This window comes from Pecten maximus, chromosome 7 (assembly GCF_902652985.1).
Source record: "Pecten maximus chromosome 7, xPecMax1.1, whole genome shotgun sequence".
Lineage (NCBI taxonomy): Eukaryota > Metazoa > Mollusca > Bivalvia > Pectinida > Pectinidae > Pecten > Pecten maximus.
The window spans coordinates 26958279-26978265 of NC_047021.1; the positions used below are offsets into that span (position 1 = coordinate 26958279).

The 19987-nt window shown below is 35.3% G+C and overlaps 1 protein-coding gene and 1 long non-coding RNA gene across 4 annotated transcripts in view; one reads left to right on the forward strand and one right to left on the reverse strand.

The window, feature by feature from the left end:
• The window catches only part of LOC117330418 (tyrosine-protein phosphatase non-receptor type 12-like), a 43592-nt gene extending 31177 nt beyond the window's left edge, over positions 1 to 12415 (forward strand). For 2 of the 3 annotated variants that reach the window (XM_033888692.1, XM_033888693.1), the window contains 3 exons: positions 5652 to 5670; positions 9038 to 9070; positions 11364 to 12415. In XM_033888692.1, the coding sequence (XP_033744583.1) occupies positions 5652 to 5670; positions 9038 to 9070; positions 11364 to 11446 (135 nt within the window). In that variant the 3' untranslated portion in view covers positions 11447 to 12415. The remainder of the gene's footprint in view (positions 1 to 5651; positions 5671 to 9037; positions 9071 to 11363) is intronic. The other variant, XR_004533341.1, reaches the window with a different exon arrangement.
• A 3383-nt stretch (positions 12416 to 15798) lies between these two features.
• LOC117330419 lies at positions 15799 to 17864 on the reverse strand. The gene is made up of 2 exons (XR_004533342.1): positions 16157 to 17864; positions 15799 to 15982 (listed from the first exon to the last, which is right to left on the reverse strand). It is a non-coding gene; the product is annotated as an uncharacterized LOC117330419 (long non-coding RNA).
• Positions 17865 to 19987: the final 2123 nt, after the last annotated feature.

The window sequence follows — 19987 nt, forward strand, 5'->3', positions numbered from 1 at the left end:
TACAAATGGTGGGGCTGACCCCCCAGGGGCCTGAGGGGCGGGGCCAAAATTGGTCAATTTGTTTAAACAACTTCTTCTCTGAAACTGAGCAATGGATATTACTCACATATGTATGGTAGCATGGTTATGGGGTGGGGATTCAAATTTGTAAAAATATTGGGGTTGACCCGGCCGCCAGGGGACTGAGGGGTGGGGCCAAAAGGGGTCAATTTGGCTAAATTGATTTAAACAACTTATTCTCTGAAACTTAGCAATGGTTTCACTGGTAGCATCCTATATTGGGGTAGGGATTCAAGATTGCATAAAGGAAGGAGCTGACCCCCAAGGGGGCAGAGGGCAGGGTCAAAAGGGGTCAATTGGTCTAAACAAGTTCTTCTCTGAAACTAAGCAATGGATATCACTCACATTTGTGTGGTAGCATCCCTATAGGTTCGAGCCAAAAGTCAATTTCATGGATTAATGCACTTTTTGGCATTTGTAGTATTAAAATAAAACCAATGTACAGGTACCCATATAAAATGCTAATGATATATATTGACTTAGCAATACCAGCAACAAATATACTTAAGCATCATTCTTGTTAGCTCACCTGCCCGAAGGGCAAGTGAGCTTATGCCGTGGCGCGGCGTCCGTCGTCCGTCCGTCGTCCGTCCGGCCGTCCGGCGTCAACTTTCCATTCAAGCAACTTCTTCTCAATAACCAAAAGGCCTAGAGACCTAATATTGGGCCTGTAGCATGCTGGGGTGAAGGGCTACCAAGTTTGTTCAAATGAATGACCTTGACCTTCATTCAAGGTCACAGGAGTCAAAAAGGCTAAAATCTTCAAACGACTTCTTCTCAACAACCAACAGTCCCAGGGAGTTGATATTGGGTCTGTAGCATGCTGGGGTAAAGGGCTACCAAGTTTGTTCAAATGAATGACCTTGACTTTCATTCAAGGTCACAGGAGTCAAAAAGGCTAAAAAAAAATTAGACGACTTCTTCTAAATAGCCAAAAGACCCAGGGACTTGATATTGGGTCTGTAGCATGCTGGGGTGAAGGGCTACCAAGTTTGTTCAAATGAATGACCTTGACCTTCATTCAAGGTCACAGGAGTCAAAAAGGCTAAAATCTTTAAACGACTTCTTCTCAATAACCAAGAGTCCCAGGGACTTGATATTGGGTCTGTAGCATGCTGGGGTGAAGGGCTACCAAGTTTGTTCAAATGAATGACCTTGACTTTCATTCAAGGTCACAGGAGTCAAAAAGGCTAAAATCTTTAAACGACTTCTTCTCAATAACCAAGAGTCCCAGGGAGTTGATATTGGGTCTGTAGCATGCTCGGGTGAAGGGCTACCAAGTTTGTTCAAATGAATGACCTTGACTTTCATTCAAGGTCACAGGGGTCAAAAAGGCTAAAATCTTTAAACAACTTCTTCTCAATAACCAAGAGTCCCAGGGAGTTGATATTGGGTCTGTAGCATGCTGGGGTGAAGGGCTACCAAGTTTGTTCAAATGAATGACCTTGACCGTCATTCAAGGTCACAGGAGTCAAAAAGGCTAAAATCTTTAAACGACTTCTTCTCAATAACCAAGAGTCCCAGAGGCCTAATATTTGGCCTGTAGCATGCTGGGGTGAAGGGCTCCCAAGTTTGTTCAAATGAATGACCTTGACTTTCATTCAAGGTCACAGGAGTCAAAAAGGCTAAAATCTTTAAACGACTTCTTCTCAATAACCAAGAGTCTCAGGGAGTTGATAATGGGTCTGTAGCATGCTGCCGTAAAGGGCTACCAATTTTGTTCAAATGAATGACCTTGACCTTCATTCAAGGTCACAGGAGTCAAAAAGGCTAAAATCTTTAAACAACTTCTTCTCAATAACCAAGAGTCCCAGGGAGTTGATATTGGGTCTGTAGCATGCTGGGGTGAAGGGCTACCAAGTTTGTTCAAATGAATGACCTTGACTTTCATTCAAGGTCACAGGAGTCAAAAAGGCTAAAATCTTTAAACGACTTCTTCTCAATAACCAAGAGTCCCAGAGACCTAATATTTGGCCTGTAGCATGCTGGGGTGAAGGGCTCCCAAGTTTGTTCAAATGAATGACCTTGACCTTCATTCAAGGTCACAGGGGCCAAAAAGGCTAAAATCTTTAAACGACTTCTTCTCGATAACCAAGAGTCCCAGAGACCTAATATTTGGCCTGTAGCATGCTGGGGTAAAGAGCTACCAAGTTTGTTCAAATGAATGACCTTGACTTTCATTCAAGGTCACAGGAGTCAAAAAGGCTAAAATCTTTAAACGACTTCTTCTCAATAACCAAGAGTCCCAGAGACCTAATATTTGGCCTGTAGCATGCTGGGGTGAAGGGCTACCAAGTTTGTTCAAATGAATGACCTTGACTTTCATTCAAGGTCACAGGAGTCAAAAAGGCTAAAATCTTTAAACGACTTCTTCTCAATAACCAAGAGTCCCAGAGAGTTGATATTGGGTCTGTAGCATGCTGGGGTAAAGGGCTACCAAGTTTGTTCAAATGAATGACCTTGACGTTCATTCAAGGTCACAGGGGTCAAAAAGGCTAAAATCTTTAAACAACTTCTTCTCAATAACCAAGAGTCCCAGGGAGTTGATATTGGGTCTGTAGCATGCTGGGGTGAAGGGCTACCAAGTTTGTTCAAATGAATGACCTTGACCTTCATTCAAGGTCACGTCGATCAAGTATGCTTAAATCTTTAAATGACTTTTAGTGAAAAGCCAAAGTGCAGAGAGACATTATATTGGTCCTGTAGCATGCTTTCAAATAACTGCAGGATCCATATATGAAAAGATCACTGCATTGCAGGTGAGCGATTTGGGCCCATTGGGCCCTTGTTTCATATCTCATGAAACCAGGTGAGCGATACAGGCCCTCTGGGCCTCTTGTTACAGGGTTGTGAATGTAATTAGGGCAATTGAATCCAGGGTAACTAAGATTTCACTACATAGTAGATTTCCTATGTGTAAAACTGCTTGTATTAATGTTTTTTTTTAATTAGCTACTAACTAAATTTTAAAAAAGATTCAAATCATGTTGTTGATTACATGTGTAAAATTTTCATTTTCATGTAAACAGTGTCAAACTAAAAAAAAAAAAAACAGAAGAAAAAAAAGAAAAAATTAAAAGAAAATAAGGAATAAAATATATACAAGGGTTATCACTCTATACATGAAACTGTATATTATAAGTAACACTTAATACAATGTACAGCCTTTTCTTGCTTTTTCATGAAACAAGCAAAATATTATCTTGAAGTGTTATTAATGTTCATACACACAAATTTAAACACCATTGAGTTAAAGAATAGTCACTGGATTGACTGCAAACACTGATGGATATACAGATCTTTTTTTGACTGATAAGTACCTTTTTTTTTCATGCGCAAAATATACTGATAGAAGGTTTTCCCAGCATTTTCAGCCCCAAAAAATACCTGTGCAAATTACACTGGTGCGTAAATTACACTGGTTTTTTACGGTAACCAACTTTGGTGTGCATACTTTACATATATATATTTTTTTTCTTTTTTATCGAAATATATTATATGACAATGATTTGGAAATGTTGGAAAAAAATAACAAAGGCCACATTGAAACATCCTTCATATCACAACAACAGTTGGTGTTGATCATAATTCCTTTCTGCTTCAGTAAATGATTTTTTAATCATTCAGTTAAATGTTTAGATAAACAAACATAGCAAGTTAATTATAACCCTCATGTGACAAATTGATTAAGTTGATTTCACACTTCCATGTGCATGACAGCTGTATGGACCCTTTTTTCTAGGGTAGGAAAACAGCTTATTTGTTCTGTTGGTATTTGGAAATCTGCCTCTCATTCTTACATGCTGTTGACACAGTGAGTGACAGACAAAAACACTCAAACCATGCATTAGCCTTTGTGAAGTTTTCTGGATAGACGTCTGCATATCCTTTAATTTGATAAAAGTACTCTGGTACTCTGAATTGTAAGGCACGTAATGAAGGTTGGAAATCCTGAAAATAGTTAAAAACCTATACCATAACCTTACAAATGGATCAAAGGCCAATATAATCAACATAAATCCAGATACTAATGTATGCTGCAAGGGAGATAAGCCAGCCTAACTTGTCAATGTAGGGGTTTTATAATCGCGGGTAAACTAAATGATTTTTTTCCACACATGACACATGTGTTTACAGTTTTAGTATTTTCTGTATCTCCAGTGATTTAAATTCCTTGGCTAGCTTGTTTTAACTGTTATGTTAACTTCACTGCTATGCAATGTATAAGACGACATATACCTATATATTCTTGTTGTGTTAGCGTTACTAAGTATACATCTGCTATGTATGTACACTGTATATATTATATGATATTTATAAGTTTGTTATCTGTCTCTGATCTGAATTAGGTTCAGTTTTAACCAAATTTAATATGGAGGTGTATTATGGGACAGCACTATCTTGACTACCATAACACTACAGATTATAATCATTATAACCACTCATATCATGATGTCAAAGTCATCAAATATTTTCTCAAGTAATTTCTAGTATTGTTTAGGTGACTTCATAATCAACAATTTATTGATATTTTTTGTTTGTTTTGATTTAGTTTTTGTTGTTGTTGTAATATACTGAGATCAAGATAGAGAGGTTATGTAAGCCTGAATGCGTCCATAATGTACCCTAATAATCCTAATAAATATTTCACAGTTCTCACAGCTATGCTTCGTAAAAAATATATATGAATTTGTTCTATTTTGTGATAAGATTGTGTCAGAGTGTTTACCTGAGGGTCACTTTACAAATGTCTGCCCAATGTACACTTAGGGGCTTCCATACTATCACTTTATAACTAATCAGTCCTTAGAAAATGTCACTGGCTACATCTAGATCTCACCTTTTCGTTGTAATTAACGAGGGATCAGGTTTACAGTGTCCACAAAGACCCCCCTCCAAATCTGCCCCCTCCCTATCTGCCCCCTTCAAATCTGGCCCCTAATCTACCACCCTCCAATCTGCCCCTCCAAATCTGCCCCCACTCCCCCAATCTGCCCCCTCCCCCAATCTGCCCCCCCCCCATATCTGCCCTCCCCCATCCCCCCTCAATCCAGCCTCTCCAACTTTCAGTAGTTACAGAGCCAGTGCTTATTAATTCACCCTACATTTATTATTTATTAATTGCACAAAGCATTCAGTCATATTAATGAATGTTCAGTACTATAGAATTTTGATGAACCAGAACCAGAGATTTGTTTCCTTAAAATTTCAGTCTTAGAAAAATATGGTCCTAAGGTGTATATATATGGTACCCTATTTATCATTAGATTATACTACAAATGGTTCATGTTTTCTCTAGACCTTAACAATTAAAGTACATACTGAGAAGTGAAATAACACTGAATTTATTTTTCTGTTTAATATAAGGGTCAGGATAATATATCGCTGTACTGTACAAATAATGTCGTACTTTGCTAATTCAGTGTTACATGCTGAAAAAAGTGATTATTTTGTGACATTGAATCTTAATGGCATTAGATTTAGATGATGTGCATTGTATTATATTTCTATGTCAGACATTTGGCTTTGTTATCAATGCCAGCCACTGACAGCATTTGAGCCTATTAATGATTGTTAATTTTCTCTTGCAGATTAAGGGAGGAACTTCAGGTAAGATTATTCATTAAACGAGGAAATTTAACAGATGACATTACAGATGACACATCCTAGTCACATGACAAAACAGATGACATTTCAGTTGACACATTCTATTCAGATGACAAAACAGATGACCTTTCCTTAAGTTAGATAACATAACAGATGACACATCCAAGTCAGATAACATAACATATGACACTTCCTAGTCAGATGACATAACAGATGACACATCCTAGTCAGATAACATAACATATGACACTTCCTAGTCAGATGACATAACAGATGACACATCCTAGTCAGATAACATAACATATGACACATCCAAGTCAGATGACATAACCAATGACACATCCTAGTCAGATGACATAACATATGACACATCCTAGTCAGATGACATAACAAATGACACATCAAAGTCAGATGACATAACATATGACACATCCAAGTCAGATGACATAACAAATGACACATCTTAGTCAGATGACATTACAAATGACACATCCAAGTCAGATGACATAATAGATGACACATTCTAGTCATATGACATAACATATGACACATTCTAGTCAGATGACATAACAGATGACACATTCTAGTCAGATAACATAACATATGACACATTCTAGTCAGATGACATAACATATGACACATCCAAGACAGATGACATAACATATGACACATGCTAGTCAGATGACATAACATATGACACATCCTAGTCAGATGACATAACAAATGACACATCAAAGTCAGATGACATAACATATGACACATCCAAGTCAGATGACATAACAGATGACACATTCGAGTCAGATGACATAACAGATGACACATTCTAGTCAGATGACATAAAAGATGACATATTCTAGTCATATGACATAACATATGACACATTCTAGTCAGATGACATAACAGATGACACATTCTAGTCAGATAACATAACAGATGACACATTCTAGTCAGATAACATAACATATGACACATTCTAGTCAGATGACATAACATATGACACATTCTAGTCAGATGACATAACATATGACACATCCAAGACAGATGACATAACATATGACACATGCTAGTCAGATGACATAAGATATGACACATCCTAGTCAGATGACATAACATATGACACATCCAAGACAGATGACATACTATATGACACATGCTAGTCAGATGATATAACATATGACACATCCTAGTCAGATGACATAATAGATGACACATTCTAGTCAGATGACATAACATTTGACACATTCTAGTCAGATGACATAACATATGACACATCCAAGTCAGATGACATAACAGATGACACATTCGAGTCAGATGACATAACAAATGACACATTCTAGTCAGATGACATAAAAGATGACACATTCTAGTCAGATGACATAATAGATGACACATTCTAGTCAGATGACATAACAGATGACACATTCCAGTCAGATGACATAACAAATGACACATTCTAGTCAGATGACATAAAAGATGACACATTCTAGTCAGATGACATAATAGATGACACATTCTAGTCAGATGACATAATAGATGACACATTCTAGTCAGATGACATAACAGATGACACATCCTAGTCAGATGACACATTCTAGTCAGATGACATAACATATGCAGGGGTCGACATTAACGCTTGTCCGATTGTCCGGTACCAGACGAAATTCATGTCGGACAAGTGAAATCATTTAAGTACTTGTCCGACGGGACAAGTAACAAATCTGTCTTTGTGTTTTATTTATGTTATATTCTGAAGTCAAAACTGATTCAATACTCACTGTAAAATGAGTAAAAACTCCTTTAAATTGTGTTAACCATCGAACGGAAGTGAGTTGATCATGCTTATTAAAGCTTCATTCGGAACTACATAGAAATGATGGTAGACTTCCGAGGGCTCTCGAAAACATGTAATCGGTATCACTAGTATGTTTGAAACGCATGCATTGCTGTACATGTGAGAGCATTGATACTACGACAGATACCGTCTGCTGGAATCGTAATAAAAATGAATCAGTTTTGACATAATTAAGGAGGCTACAGATGAAGCAGACTGCCGTGCCCTAGAAAACGGTGACATGTTTTAATGTTTTCACAGTAGTAAGTTTGTTTATAGTTTAGTCGAACAGTTCTTCATGAAAGTTAATTATTTTAAAGTACTTCATTCATCTGCTTTTAGGTAAAAAAAGGATGGTTTAGTAAAACTTAAATAACTTGTAATAATACTTTCTTGCTGTTTTATTGTTGTTAGTAATTATTATGAGTCGAAATTATGGCTTGCAGTGCTTACCTCTACTTTATAATAAATCATCTCGCTGTTTACACATAACAGATGGAAAGTAGAAACACATGTAGGACAAGTGATTATTTCATTCGGACAAGTGAATTTATCTTATCACTTGTCCGAAGGGACAAGTGCAGAAAAAAGTTAATGTCGACCCCTGATATGACACATCCTAGTCAGATGACATAACATATGACACATCCAAGTCAGATGACATAACAGATGACACATTCGAGTCAGATGACATAACAGATGACACATTCTAGTCAGATGACATAAAAGATGACATATTCTAGTCAGATGACATAATAGATGACACATTCTAGTCAGATGACATAACATATGACACATCCAAGTCAGATGACATAACATATGACACATTCTAGTCAGATAACATAACAGATGACACATCCAAGTCAGATGACATAACATATGACACATCCAAGTCAGATAACATAACAGATGACACATCCAAGTCAGATGACATAACAAATGACACATCCAAGTCAGATGACATAACAAATGACACATTCTAGTCAGATGACATAATAGATGACACATCCAAGTCAGATGACATAACATATGACACATCCAAGTCAGATGACATAACATATGACACATTCTAGTCAGATGACATAACAGATGACACATCCAAGTCAGATGACATAACAAATGACACATCCAAGTCAGATGACATAACATATGACACATTCTAGTCAGATGACATAATAGATGACACATCCAAGTCAGATGACATAACATATGACACATCCAAGTCAGATGACATAACATATGACACATTCTAGTCAGATGACATAACAAATGATACAACCTAATCAGATGACATAATAAATGACAGATATCTGTCAGATGAGATATAGTTTCACCTAATCTACCAGTATTAAAAAATGATCACTTATGAATTTTTGCCATGTTATTTCATATCCATTGGGGGACTACAACATAATTTGCTGCCATGCCTTGGTTCAAATAATTGGGTTAATGTTACTTTGGAAATAATTTTATCAAGGGAAAAAAAGACAAATAAATTTTATGTGTTTAAAATTTAAATCATTCTGTTTTATGTTACAGAACACCAATACACAGATACAAGCAATATCAAAGGTGAGCAATTACATGTGTTCTACCCAAAACAGTCATTTTACATTATACCATAAGGAAATGTATACAACAAAACCTGATCAGGAAGATCATTAAAATCCCATGACAATGTACTGGAGTACTTCAATGTAGGAAGCCATTACAACTATAAACAGGAGCTATACTGTGTGTCTGACACTGAATACTGGGAGAATTTACCTGAAATAGTGGTACACACGTATGTGCCATACTAGGAAAAATTAACATTTCTCAATATGGGTGACTAAATTCTGTCTTTAATATGTTGACTCGATGTAAATGCTTTATTGTACTGATGTCTTTGTTGTTCTGATCTTGTTATGATCATTTGAAATCAGCAACAAGGTTTTTTAGCTCACCTGCCCGAAGGGCAAATGAACTTATGCCGTGGCGTGGCGTCCGTCAGTCGGTACGTCCGTCCGTCCGGCGTCAACTTTTCCATTTAAGCAACTTCTTCTCAATAACCAAAAGGCCCAGAGACCTAATATTGGGTCTGTAGCATGCTGGGGTGAAGGGCTACCAAGTTTGTTCAAATGAATGACCTTGACCTTCATTCAAGGTCACAGGAGGCAAAAAGACTAAAACCTTTAAACGACTTCTCAATAACCAAGAGTCCCAGAGACATTATATTTGGCCTGTAGCATGCTGTGGTGAAGGGCTCCCAAGTTTGTTCAAATGAACAACCTTGACCTTCATTCAAAGTCACATAGTTAAAAAATGCTAAAATCTTTAAACGACTTCTTCTCAATAACCAAGAGTCCCAGGGAGTTGATTTTGGGTCTGTAGCATGCTAGGGTGAAGTGCTACCAAGTTTGTTCAAATGATATACCTTGACCTTCATTCAAGGTCACAGGGGTCAAAAAGGCTAAAATCTTTAAACAACTTCTTCTCAATAACAAGGTCACGTCGATCAAGTATGCTTAAATCTTTGAATGACTTCTGAATAGCCAAAGTGCCAAGAGACATTATATTGGTCCTGTAGCATGCTTTCAAATAAGTGCAGGATCCATATATGAAAAGATCACTGCATTGCAGGTGAGCAATTCGGGCCCATTGGGCCCTTGTATCTCACTTGCAACAAAGTCGCAAAAAAACCCGAGGCTATAGTATTACTTTTCCGCCAGTGAAGGTGCTGTTGTTAACATTTCACTTTAAAGTTCTGTTTCTCAAAAAGTTTAAATCCAACTTTAACCAAAGTTTGTATATAATATGTAGTTAGATCACATAGTGGACATCTCAACTCAGCCTTCATTCATGGAATATCATACAGATTTTATGGTCCAGTGACTCTTGAAATCAGGGATGTTATTGATTAGAAATGTGAATCTGGATTTTTAAGTTCATTTTTAGCTCAATTTCCCCATAAGTGTGTGAACCAAATCTAGAATATAGTTGCATTGTATTACACTGTACAGATTGCCTAAAAATGTTTCCCTGTTTTAAAAAGCGTTAAAAAGCTTAGATATTCAGAAATTGATTTAACATCTTTATTGCTTCTCCAGTTGGTTTACATTATAGGTACGAGTACAAATTGTAATGAATCATATCATACATCAGATGTATTTTTCTGTCATTTTTCATAAAGAATGATTTTGGGGGTAAACATGACATGGGTGAATTTTGAGAATTAGTGATTTTGCAAAATTTGATATTTGTTTTACAATATATCAACATTTCCTCATGTATAATATATACAGGGTGCTTCCATACATCAAGTGGAGTTTTTTTGGCAGTTTTGGGGGAAAATAATAAAATTTTAGCGAATTTTGGAGTTTGATTGCTTAAAACTTATTACATTGACAAAGTGGGACTTGAGGGACAGGGCCGAATAGGGGAAATTTATTTAAATCCTTTTAAGTCCATACTAGGCCTGAAAGTCTGAATGGATTGTGATGAAATTTGATTTTTAAATTACATTGGCAAAGGAGATAAATGGAGGGTTGGGCCCAATAGAGGAAATTGAGTTTACCTGGTAATCCTTTAAATCCCTACTAGTCCTGAACATCTCAATGGATTTTAATGAAATTTAGTCTGGACCATCATTTGCCAAAGGAAATCTAATATTGTATAAATGGAGGATTTAAATCTCAATGAGAATATTTTGTTATAAGTGCTGAAATATCCAGGTGAGTGATGCAGGCCCTCTGTGCCTCTTGTTTTCACTTTGCTTGTTTGTTGTTCCATTTGATTGTTGTATTATATAGACATACTAGACAGAAATTGAGAATAAAGGCAAAGCAACTTAAGGTAAAACAAGACATTTGACCATGTTTTTCAGGATTCCATGAGAGAATAGGACAAAAACCCATGGGAAAGAAAGAGGAACCATCAGGATGGAAGAAGATGTTTAAAAGTAAATAATCTTTAACCGACCTACTATTACAAGTCTTTCAAATCCATGTGTTTATTATATACAAAATCTTGACATTGTGAATGGTGTTTTGAAATAAGTGTATTTTTCTATTGTGTTTGTGAAACTTATGTTACTTTCGGCTCTATGCATAACGTTTTTTCAGTATTGAGATGAGAAACTCAGTGCTATACACATGACATGTTTTTTCAGTATTGAGATGAGAAACTCAGTGCTATACACATGACATGTTTTTACTATTAACATGAGAATCATATGAGAATCAAATCATTTATACATAACATGTTCATTTTTATTTGTGATATTTTTTGTTTTTGTTTGTAAACAAATATAATGGTTTTTCATTCTAATTTCGATTAATCGTGCTTTATCTCCCTTTGTAATGCCTTGTTATGTGGTTATCTCCCTTTATATAACCCACATGTGCTTAATTATTAAGTAATGAACCATAAAAATCAATACATCTTGAGATTTTTCTTGTGAGCACTGAATATTTCTGCCTTGTTGGAATGATCCAGAGATGTTGGATTGTAGCTACATATGTAGATTGACCACCACATCAATAATATAGTAAACACAATATGGTCATGTTTACTGATGTGTAGCTACATATGTAGATTGACCACCCCATTAATAGTATAGTAAAAACAATATTGTCATGTTTACTGGTGTGTAGCTACATATGCAGATTGACCACCACATCAATAATATAGTAAACACAATATGGTCATGTTTACTGGTGTGTAGCTACATATGTAGATTGACCACCACATCAATAGTATAGTAAAAACAATATGGTCATGTTTACTGGTGTGTAGCTACATATGTAGATTGACCACCCCATCAATAGTATACGTAAAAACAATATGGTCATGTTTACTGGTGTGTAGCTACATATGTAGATTGACCAACACAATAGTATAGTAAAAACAATATGGTCATGTTTACTGGTGTGTAGCTACATACTTGTATGTAGATTGACCACCCCATCAATAGTATAGTAAACACAATATGGTCATGTTTACTGGTGTGTAGCTACATACTTGTATGTAGATTGACCACCCCATCAATAGTATAGTAAACACAATATGGTCATGTTTACTGGTGTGTAGCTACATATGTAGATTGACCACCCCATCAATAGTATAGTAAAAACAATATGGTCATGTTTACTGGTGTGTAGCTACATATGTAGATTGACCACCACATCAATAGTATAGTAAAAACAATATGGTCATGTTTACTGGTGTGTAGCTACATATGTAGATTGACCACCACATCAATAGTATAGTAAAAACAATATGGTCATGTTTACCGGTGTGTAGCTACATATGTAGATTGACCACCCCATCAATAGTATAGTAAAAACAATATGGTCATGTTTACTGGTGTGTAGCTACATATGTAGATTGACCACCACATCAATAGTATAGTAAACACAATATGGTCATGTTTACTGGTGTGTAGCTACATATGTAGATTGACCACCACATCAATAGTATAGTAAACACAATATGGTCATGTTTACTGGTGTGTAGCTACATATGTAGATTGACCACCACATTAATAGTATAGTAAAAACAATATGGTCATGTTTACTGGTGTGTAAACTGTATTTGTACATTATTGTATTGTATTTGAATTGTCGCGCTGAGGCGTGTCACTTTGAAACACCTGTAAAAAAATCTGTTTGCACACGAGTATACAACAGATAAAGGAAAAGTAGTTCTCAGTTAACATTTTGACATGTTTTCTATTTACATTACTTTAAAATGAAACTTCATTTATTTGACGTCATACGCACTAACGGAACAACCTGACAATTGATAGAATGGCAAAACGGCTGATTCAAAGAGGGAAAAGGCTCCCAACTACAGGAAGAAAAAGGATTATACTTGCACAATAATGACATCTTTTTATTCCATATCTTTGAGTAATTTGAAAAAATGTACAGCTTCAATTCACATGTTGTTTTGAATTTGAATCATAATTTACAAAAAAAAATGAATTCACAAATTGTGAAAATTAGAAAAAAAATTGTGTGTATACTGAATTGCCTGTCTGCCATAACCTCAGTGTCAACAATGTATTCCTATGTTTTGTCTTAAATTAACCGAAGTGTAAATGTCAATTTCGTTGGTAGGGACAAATAGAGAATACACACCGGAGCTATAAATATATATAGTTCTCTGTATACATTTCATGACTTATATTAAAATTTGTATGAACTTACACGATATATATACACTATATACAGGTGAGTATATCAGATATACTATATACAGGTGAGTATATTAGGTATACTATATACAGGTGACTATATCAGGTATACTATATTTATGGTAATAAATCACCAGGTTTATCCTGAAATAAACCAACCTTACTTCTGTTTAAAAGTTCATTTGTTAGCCACCTGAGCTTATAATAGGAAAAAAATGGTATGTGTTATTAATAAGACAGTGCCTTTATATATAAAATATATACATGTAGATGTGAAAATATGTAAATGGCATGTTTATATTTATATACCTGTTTTTTTAGAATACCATTTACATTATAAAAATGTTTATGCAAAACTCTTCACTTTGCTTGAAGATTCTACTTGGATCTTTAAATGGTGAACCATGTATAAACCATGGGAACGAGTTTTGTACATTAGTATTGGTCAAATAGCTGAACCAAGGACAATTTGAAATCTGTAATATTGATGCCCTATCGTATTGTATTGTATCATGTAAGTTATAAGTATAGAAATATGACAGAAGTATATAATTCAGTGCATATTTAAAGTTTTATATCAAGTCTTTGAAGTATATTTTTTATTCACAGACTTTTTGGATAAAAAAAAAAAAAAAAAAAAAGTTCATTAAAATTTAATGAGTGACAGTCAAAAGTAAAAATTATACATATTAAATTTACTGTAGTTTTCATTTTCATTGAAGTGCAGCAATTGACCAAACATTACTTCAGTAAATAAAGGGAATTAATCTGCAAATAAGCCTCTGTTCACAAAAAGCCACTGTCCACAAACAAGCCCTAATCCATAAATAAGCCCATGTCCACAAATAAGCCTGTCCACACAAATAAGCCCCTGTCCTTATAAGCCCCTTCATTTTTGTATAATTTTCATTTTCAAAATAGTAAGCTAAAAAATGGTTCATGAAATAACAGCCCCCAAAGCTTCAATATTAAATTTCACACTTTGGATATCAATCACAAACTGAAAGAAATTAAATCAAAGATATAAGCATTATAACTTGTACAACTTACAAAACTTTCTCTGTACCTCAGTTATATTCCTTTGTTGAATAGTAGTTGTTTGAAGCATTATATATGATATTGTTTTTAAACATGGTGTTAATTTTTAGCTTCATCCAGTAGTATATTTATATGTGGTATATGTGTTTGGAGAGTTAATGTTTGATATAATGTCTGTATGGGGATTGCCTAATTTGTTAATGTTTAATGCAGACTGATAAATGAGTAATATACATACTATATACCACTGTAACACTGATTGTGAAGTGTGATATATAGAAGCCTTTCATTCTATCCCATGTCCTTTTCTGTGTCTTTCTGTACTGGAAGCTGTGACTTTGAGCCCTTGTAGGTAAACAAGTTAAAACATCAAGGAACTACCTATCAGCCTTTGTATCAATAAAGCTACAGTCTATATCATATACTGTAGTCTGTAGTATTGGCCAATGATAACACATATCATTGATTTCAGTATACAATGTAACTGGTTTTGTAAAACACTGATTTCAGCATGACTGTTTTTAGCTCACCAGTTACGAGTAACCATGAGCTAATGCTGTACCCCGGCGTCCGCGTCGGCGTCGGCATCCCACCCCACCCCACTTTAAAGTTTTTTGGGTAAGTTTTGGAAAGATTGGGGTTTTTGGAAAGCTTGTAAGTCCAAAAGTATACACCTCACACCCTTCTAATTTAGTTTATACATACGTAAAAAATGAATGCATAGTGTGATTGCTGCCGCCGGTGAGCTTTCGCAATCATTGATTGCACTTGTTTGAAAAGCACTGATTTCAGCATGACTGTTTTTTGTAAAACACTAATTTTAGAACTTATTTATAAAAGCCTAATACATTATTGTATTTAATATCATACAGGGTCGTACAAATTATTTTGGACATGGATGTAAAATTTCAGAACATATGTTACAAGCATACTTCCTGTTTATTTTTGTCAGTCGGCATATTTATATAATATGCTCATTAATGATGAAACATGATATGTGTGTTCAAAACTCTGTCAAGGTAGTTATAACTTATAAGTGTGGCTATAGTGTTCTGTCGGACAGGCGTGTTCATGTCACTCATGGTGCTTTTTCTGTTCTCCATGGCAACCAGTGCCTGTGTAATGTGTTATTGTGGTAGGTATATGATTCGGTCATCTGGATCATGTAGCTGTGTAGGTATCCAGTAGGATTGTCAGTAATGATCTCATAAGTTAAGCTGACAGCTGTATAAATCTACCATGTGGTAGATCCTGACAGCTGTATAAATCTACCATGTGGTAGATCCTGACAGCTGTATAAATCTACCATGTGGTAGATCCTGACAGCTGTATAAATCTACCATGTGGTAGATCCTGACAGCTGTATAAATCTACCATGTGGTAGATCCTGACAGCTGTATAAATCTACCATGTGGTAGATCCTGACAGCTGTATAAATCTACCATGTGGTAGATCCCTTCACCATCAGGCTATCATTTTCTATTATTGACATGGCTGGCTGGAGTGAAAAATCAAAAACAATGACCCCTGATAATTAAATGTGTGGACTTTATAATGGTTAAAAGCCTAAAATTTAATTAAGAAATACATATAACCTAATTTGTATATATTTTATTGGGTTATCTCGAAATATGAAAATTTCATTGGAAAATGAAAAATAAAAACCCACACATTCCATCATCTTTGAAAAGCATCAAAATGTCTTTAATGACAATACATCTCTGTAGCTTTAAAGTATATTAAGTTTGTTTTTTTTACAATTATCCACATATCTTTAAAGAATATTACAAATATTGATTTTATGTTTTGTAATGAATGTGAAAAGGGTGATATATTTATGTAAAATCCCCTGGAAGTAGTATGTTTATAACAGAATTAGAAAACAAAAAATATGATATTCATTCCATACAAATCAGTGCTTATTAAGATATTTCCAACTATTTATATAAGTTATACACACATATGGATATATATGAATGTATAGATGTTATACAGTGTTTGTTAGAAGTTTGACTGTCGTTTTCAGACGGATGTTGTATTTATTACTTACATTTAATCATCAAATCATTCCATATCAACAGTGCTAGAAATGTTATAATGAAGCTGTACAACGGAGGATATATCCTCTGTCATTAACTTAAACAAAGGCTTAGAACAAGTAGGCTTCTTGTTTACATCTCTCTATTTTTTGCTTAGAACAAGTAGGCTTCTTGTTTACATTTCTCTATTTTTTGCTTAGAACATGTAGGCTTCTTGTTTACATTTCTCTATTTTTTGCTTAGAACATGTAGGCTTCTTGTTTACATCTCTCTATTTTTCGCTTAGAACAAGTAGGCTTCTTGTTTACATTTCTCTATTTTTTGCTTAGAACAAGTAGGTTTCTTGTTTACATTTCTCTATTTTTTGAAAGAGTTATTGCCCTTTTGTGATAGTATTTAAAACCTTGTCTGTAGATTCCATCTCTCATGTTTTTGACCAATCTCTTTACAATCTAGTAAGCTTTAAAATCGTGATATGTAGCTATGATTCTGTAAGCAGTAGTCAACAGGTTAACATTATAGTAGATTCTAAGTGGGAACCACCAATGTTAACATCAATATTGAGAGATTCCCTGAAGGAATCACCAAAGTAGATGTATGGCACTTGGTCAAGCTTTAGGTACAATGTCATAATTGTCTTCATGAGATTCCACAAGCAATATATGCAATCTGATAAAAATAATTTCCTGTTGATCTGATTCATTACAGATTTTATTTAGATGGAAGGAATCTTGAGCTCTGACTACCAAAGTCTTAACTATAATACCATATAAACAACACACATATCTTTTGTTTTAATGGTCTTTGTTTGAACAAGTTCATTGTTTAACTGAACATTGAAATAATACAACTCCTACCTTGAAATTTTGAGGAAATGGGATTGACAAAGTTCTTTGTGATTTTTCAAATAATCATGAGTAAACACAAATTTATATTTTGGTAACCTAATACGATTCAGATAAGTTTTGTTTTTAATTATTCAGTTGCCTAGGTGATTCTATCAGTAATGCTTTGGAAAAGGAGCCGTGTTATAAATATGTATTTTATAATGTTATTATATATTCTACATAGCAATAAATAAATGCTGTTAATACATATGCTGGTATCTTATTTTGTGTATTTCTCCCTGTAAAATTGGTCATATCACGATTGAGGAAACAGTTGGAAAAGAACACGAGTTAAACCATTAGCACATAGACATAGCCATCAGGGTTGCACTCCTGCACTTGCAAAAATTGAAAAAGGACAAATATATATCCCATGACGTAATCCGTAATTACAATGAACCTATTTATTTCAAATTTAGTTGGAACACGAAAACACTTCGATATATCCCAAGTATATTTTGTATCGATACCTCGAGTTTAGCAGAGTCTTCGAGTTATGAGAGTTCGAGACAACGAAGTTTGTATAGTTTTAGTCATTGTAAGCATACACGGATACAGATAAGTCGTTCAGTTATAGTACCTGCCAAAGGTTGTCGGTAAAACGGAAGTGGCAAGTCTTGAAGAACCAGAAAGGTACACAAGTTTACCTTGCGGTAATGTGCTACGTCTGTCTTCAACACTTTGACAAACAAATGTCGGACACGAGCCACTACCAGACTAGGCTTAGCTAGCGCGTTCAGTTATGGTACCTGTCAAAGGTTAACTTGTCGGTAGCAAGGAAGGTACACAAGTTTTCCTACACCAACCATGTTAGAGGATAACCAGTGTCACCATGTTCGAAATAGGTTACTTGAAGCGGCGAAATGGTGTAGCAAAGTGTTTTGTGTCAAAGAATTATCAATTTGGTGTGAATCAGTGATTGGACTGTTTAAATGGGACATATAATGACTAAACTGTAAGTACACACCGTTGTCACCAAGTTTAGACTTATAAATGACGATATTATAGTCCCTTTCTTTCCGCCTTTAAATAGGGGCGGAACTTGCGCAGTGTCAAATAGTTATGAAAAAGGGTTCGGTTGCTAATGGTCGGTTGGCGTCAGAACCAAAAAATAGCCAGAGACCTTTAGCTAGCTGTTCAAAGTGAAGTTTACCTTGCGGTGGTGGATGGCAATTGCCAGCTTCGTCTGTCTTCAACACTTTGACGGACAAAGGTCCGGACACGAAGCCAGAGTTCCGTTTCCCCCACCACCAGACTCTAGCGAGAATTACCCCAACATGCAATAATAAGAAATCGCCATGGCGATGGAAAATACAGTAGCTGCATGGTGTCAATTATGTTGTTCTCTCGCGTGGTTTTTGTTTTTTGTTTTTGTTTGTTTAGAAAAAAATACTTGATCGTCGGCTACTATTGTCTCAAAAATGTTTCGCCTCGCTCTGCTGAACCATAGCTTTTCATAACATACATTTCATACATTACCAGTCTCAATTTCCACCGTCTATGAGAACCATTGGTTACTTTGTACAGATTCATTTGCGCGTATTTTATCTTTGTAATTCAATTCCTTCATAGGCCAATAACCCCAAAACAAACGTGTACGTAGTTTTATCGTATTGAAACAAAGGTAAATATTGATGTACACAATGTTTCCGGAAATCAAAAGAGCCAACATTTTAGAATAAATTCTCAAATATTCACATGGTTGTGCTAGCATAAAACTGCGAGTTATCTTTCTTAGAACGCTAATTACACTGTACCGCTCTGTGAGAACGGAAAGGTTGGGTTTCCAGCAAAGCTTATTTCCCATAAGGGAATCGACCTAACGAATGCTTACCATAAGAGACCACTCGCCGATACATTGCTTAATTTGTGCCATCAAAGTTGTTGCTCTTGGCTATACATTTAACCAAAATAAATCGAGGATGAACCTGGCTCTTCTTACGTACTAAGAACGCGGGTCGTCACAAAACAGATGGAAAATAATTATTTATTTCAACGAAATAGGAAAGTTTGTGCCATCAACTAAAAACCAAAATACTAAAACAGTTAGTATACCGCTGAAAACAATATTTTTCAAGCATTATGTGAAAAAAACGTGATTGTTTTTGGTAACAAATGCCATTTTGAATGTCTTCCATATAATATTCCATAATTAAAAATCATTTAGAGCATAGAAAGCTTTATCACTTACCCTAACTCTGCCCAGAGATAAAAACATTACCATCTGTTTAAAGTGTCAATGTTTGGCTTTGGTGTGACATAACAGACCACCCTGTGACATGTGACTTTCCTAATATATAATCCACAACACGTATACAAACAATGCCGTCATGTGATGGCCACGTCC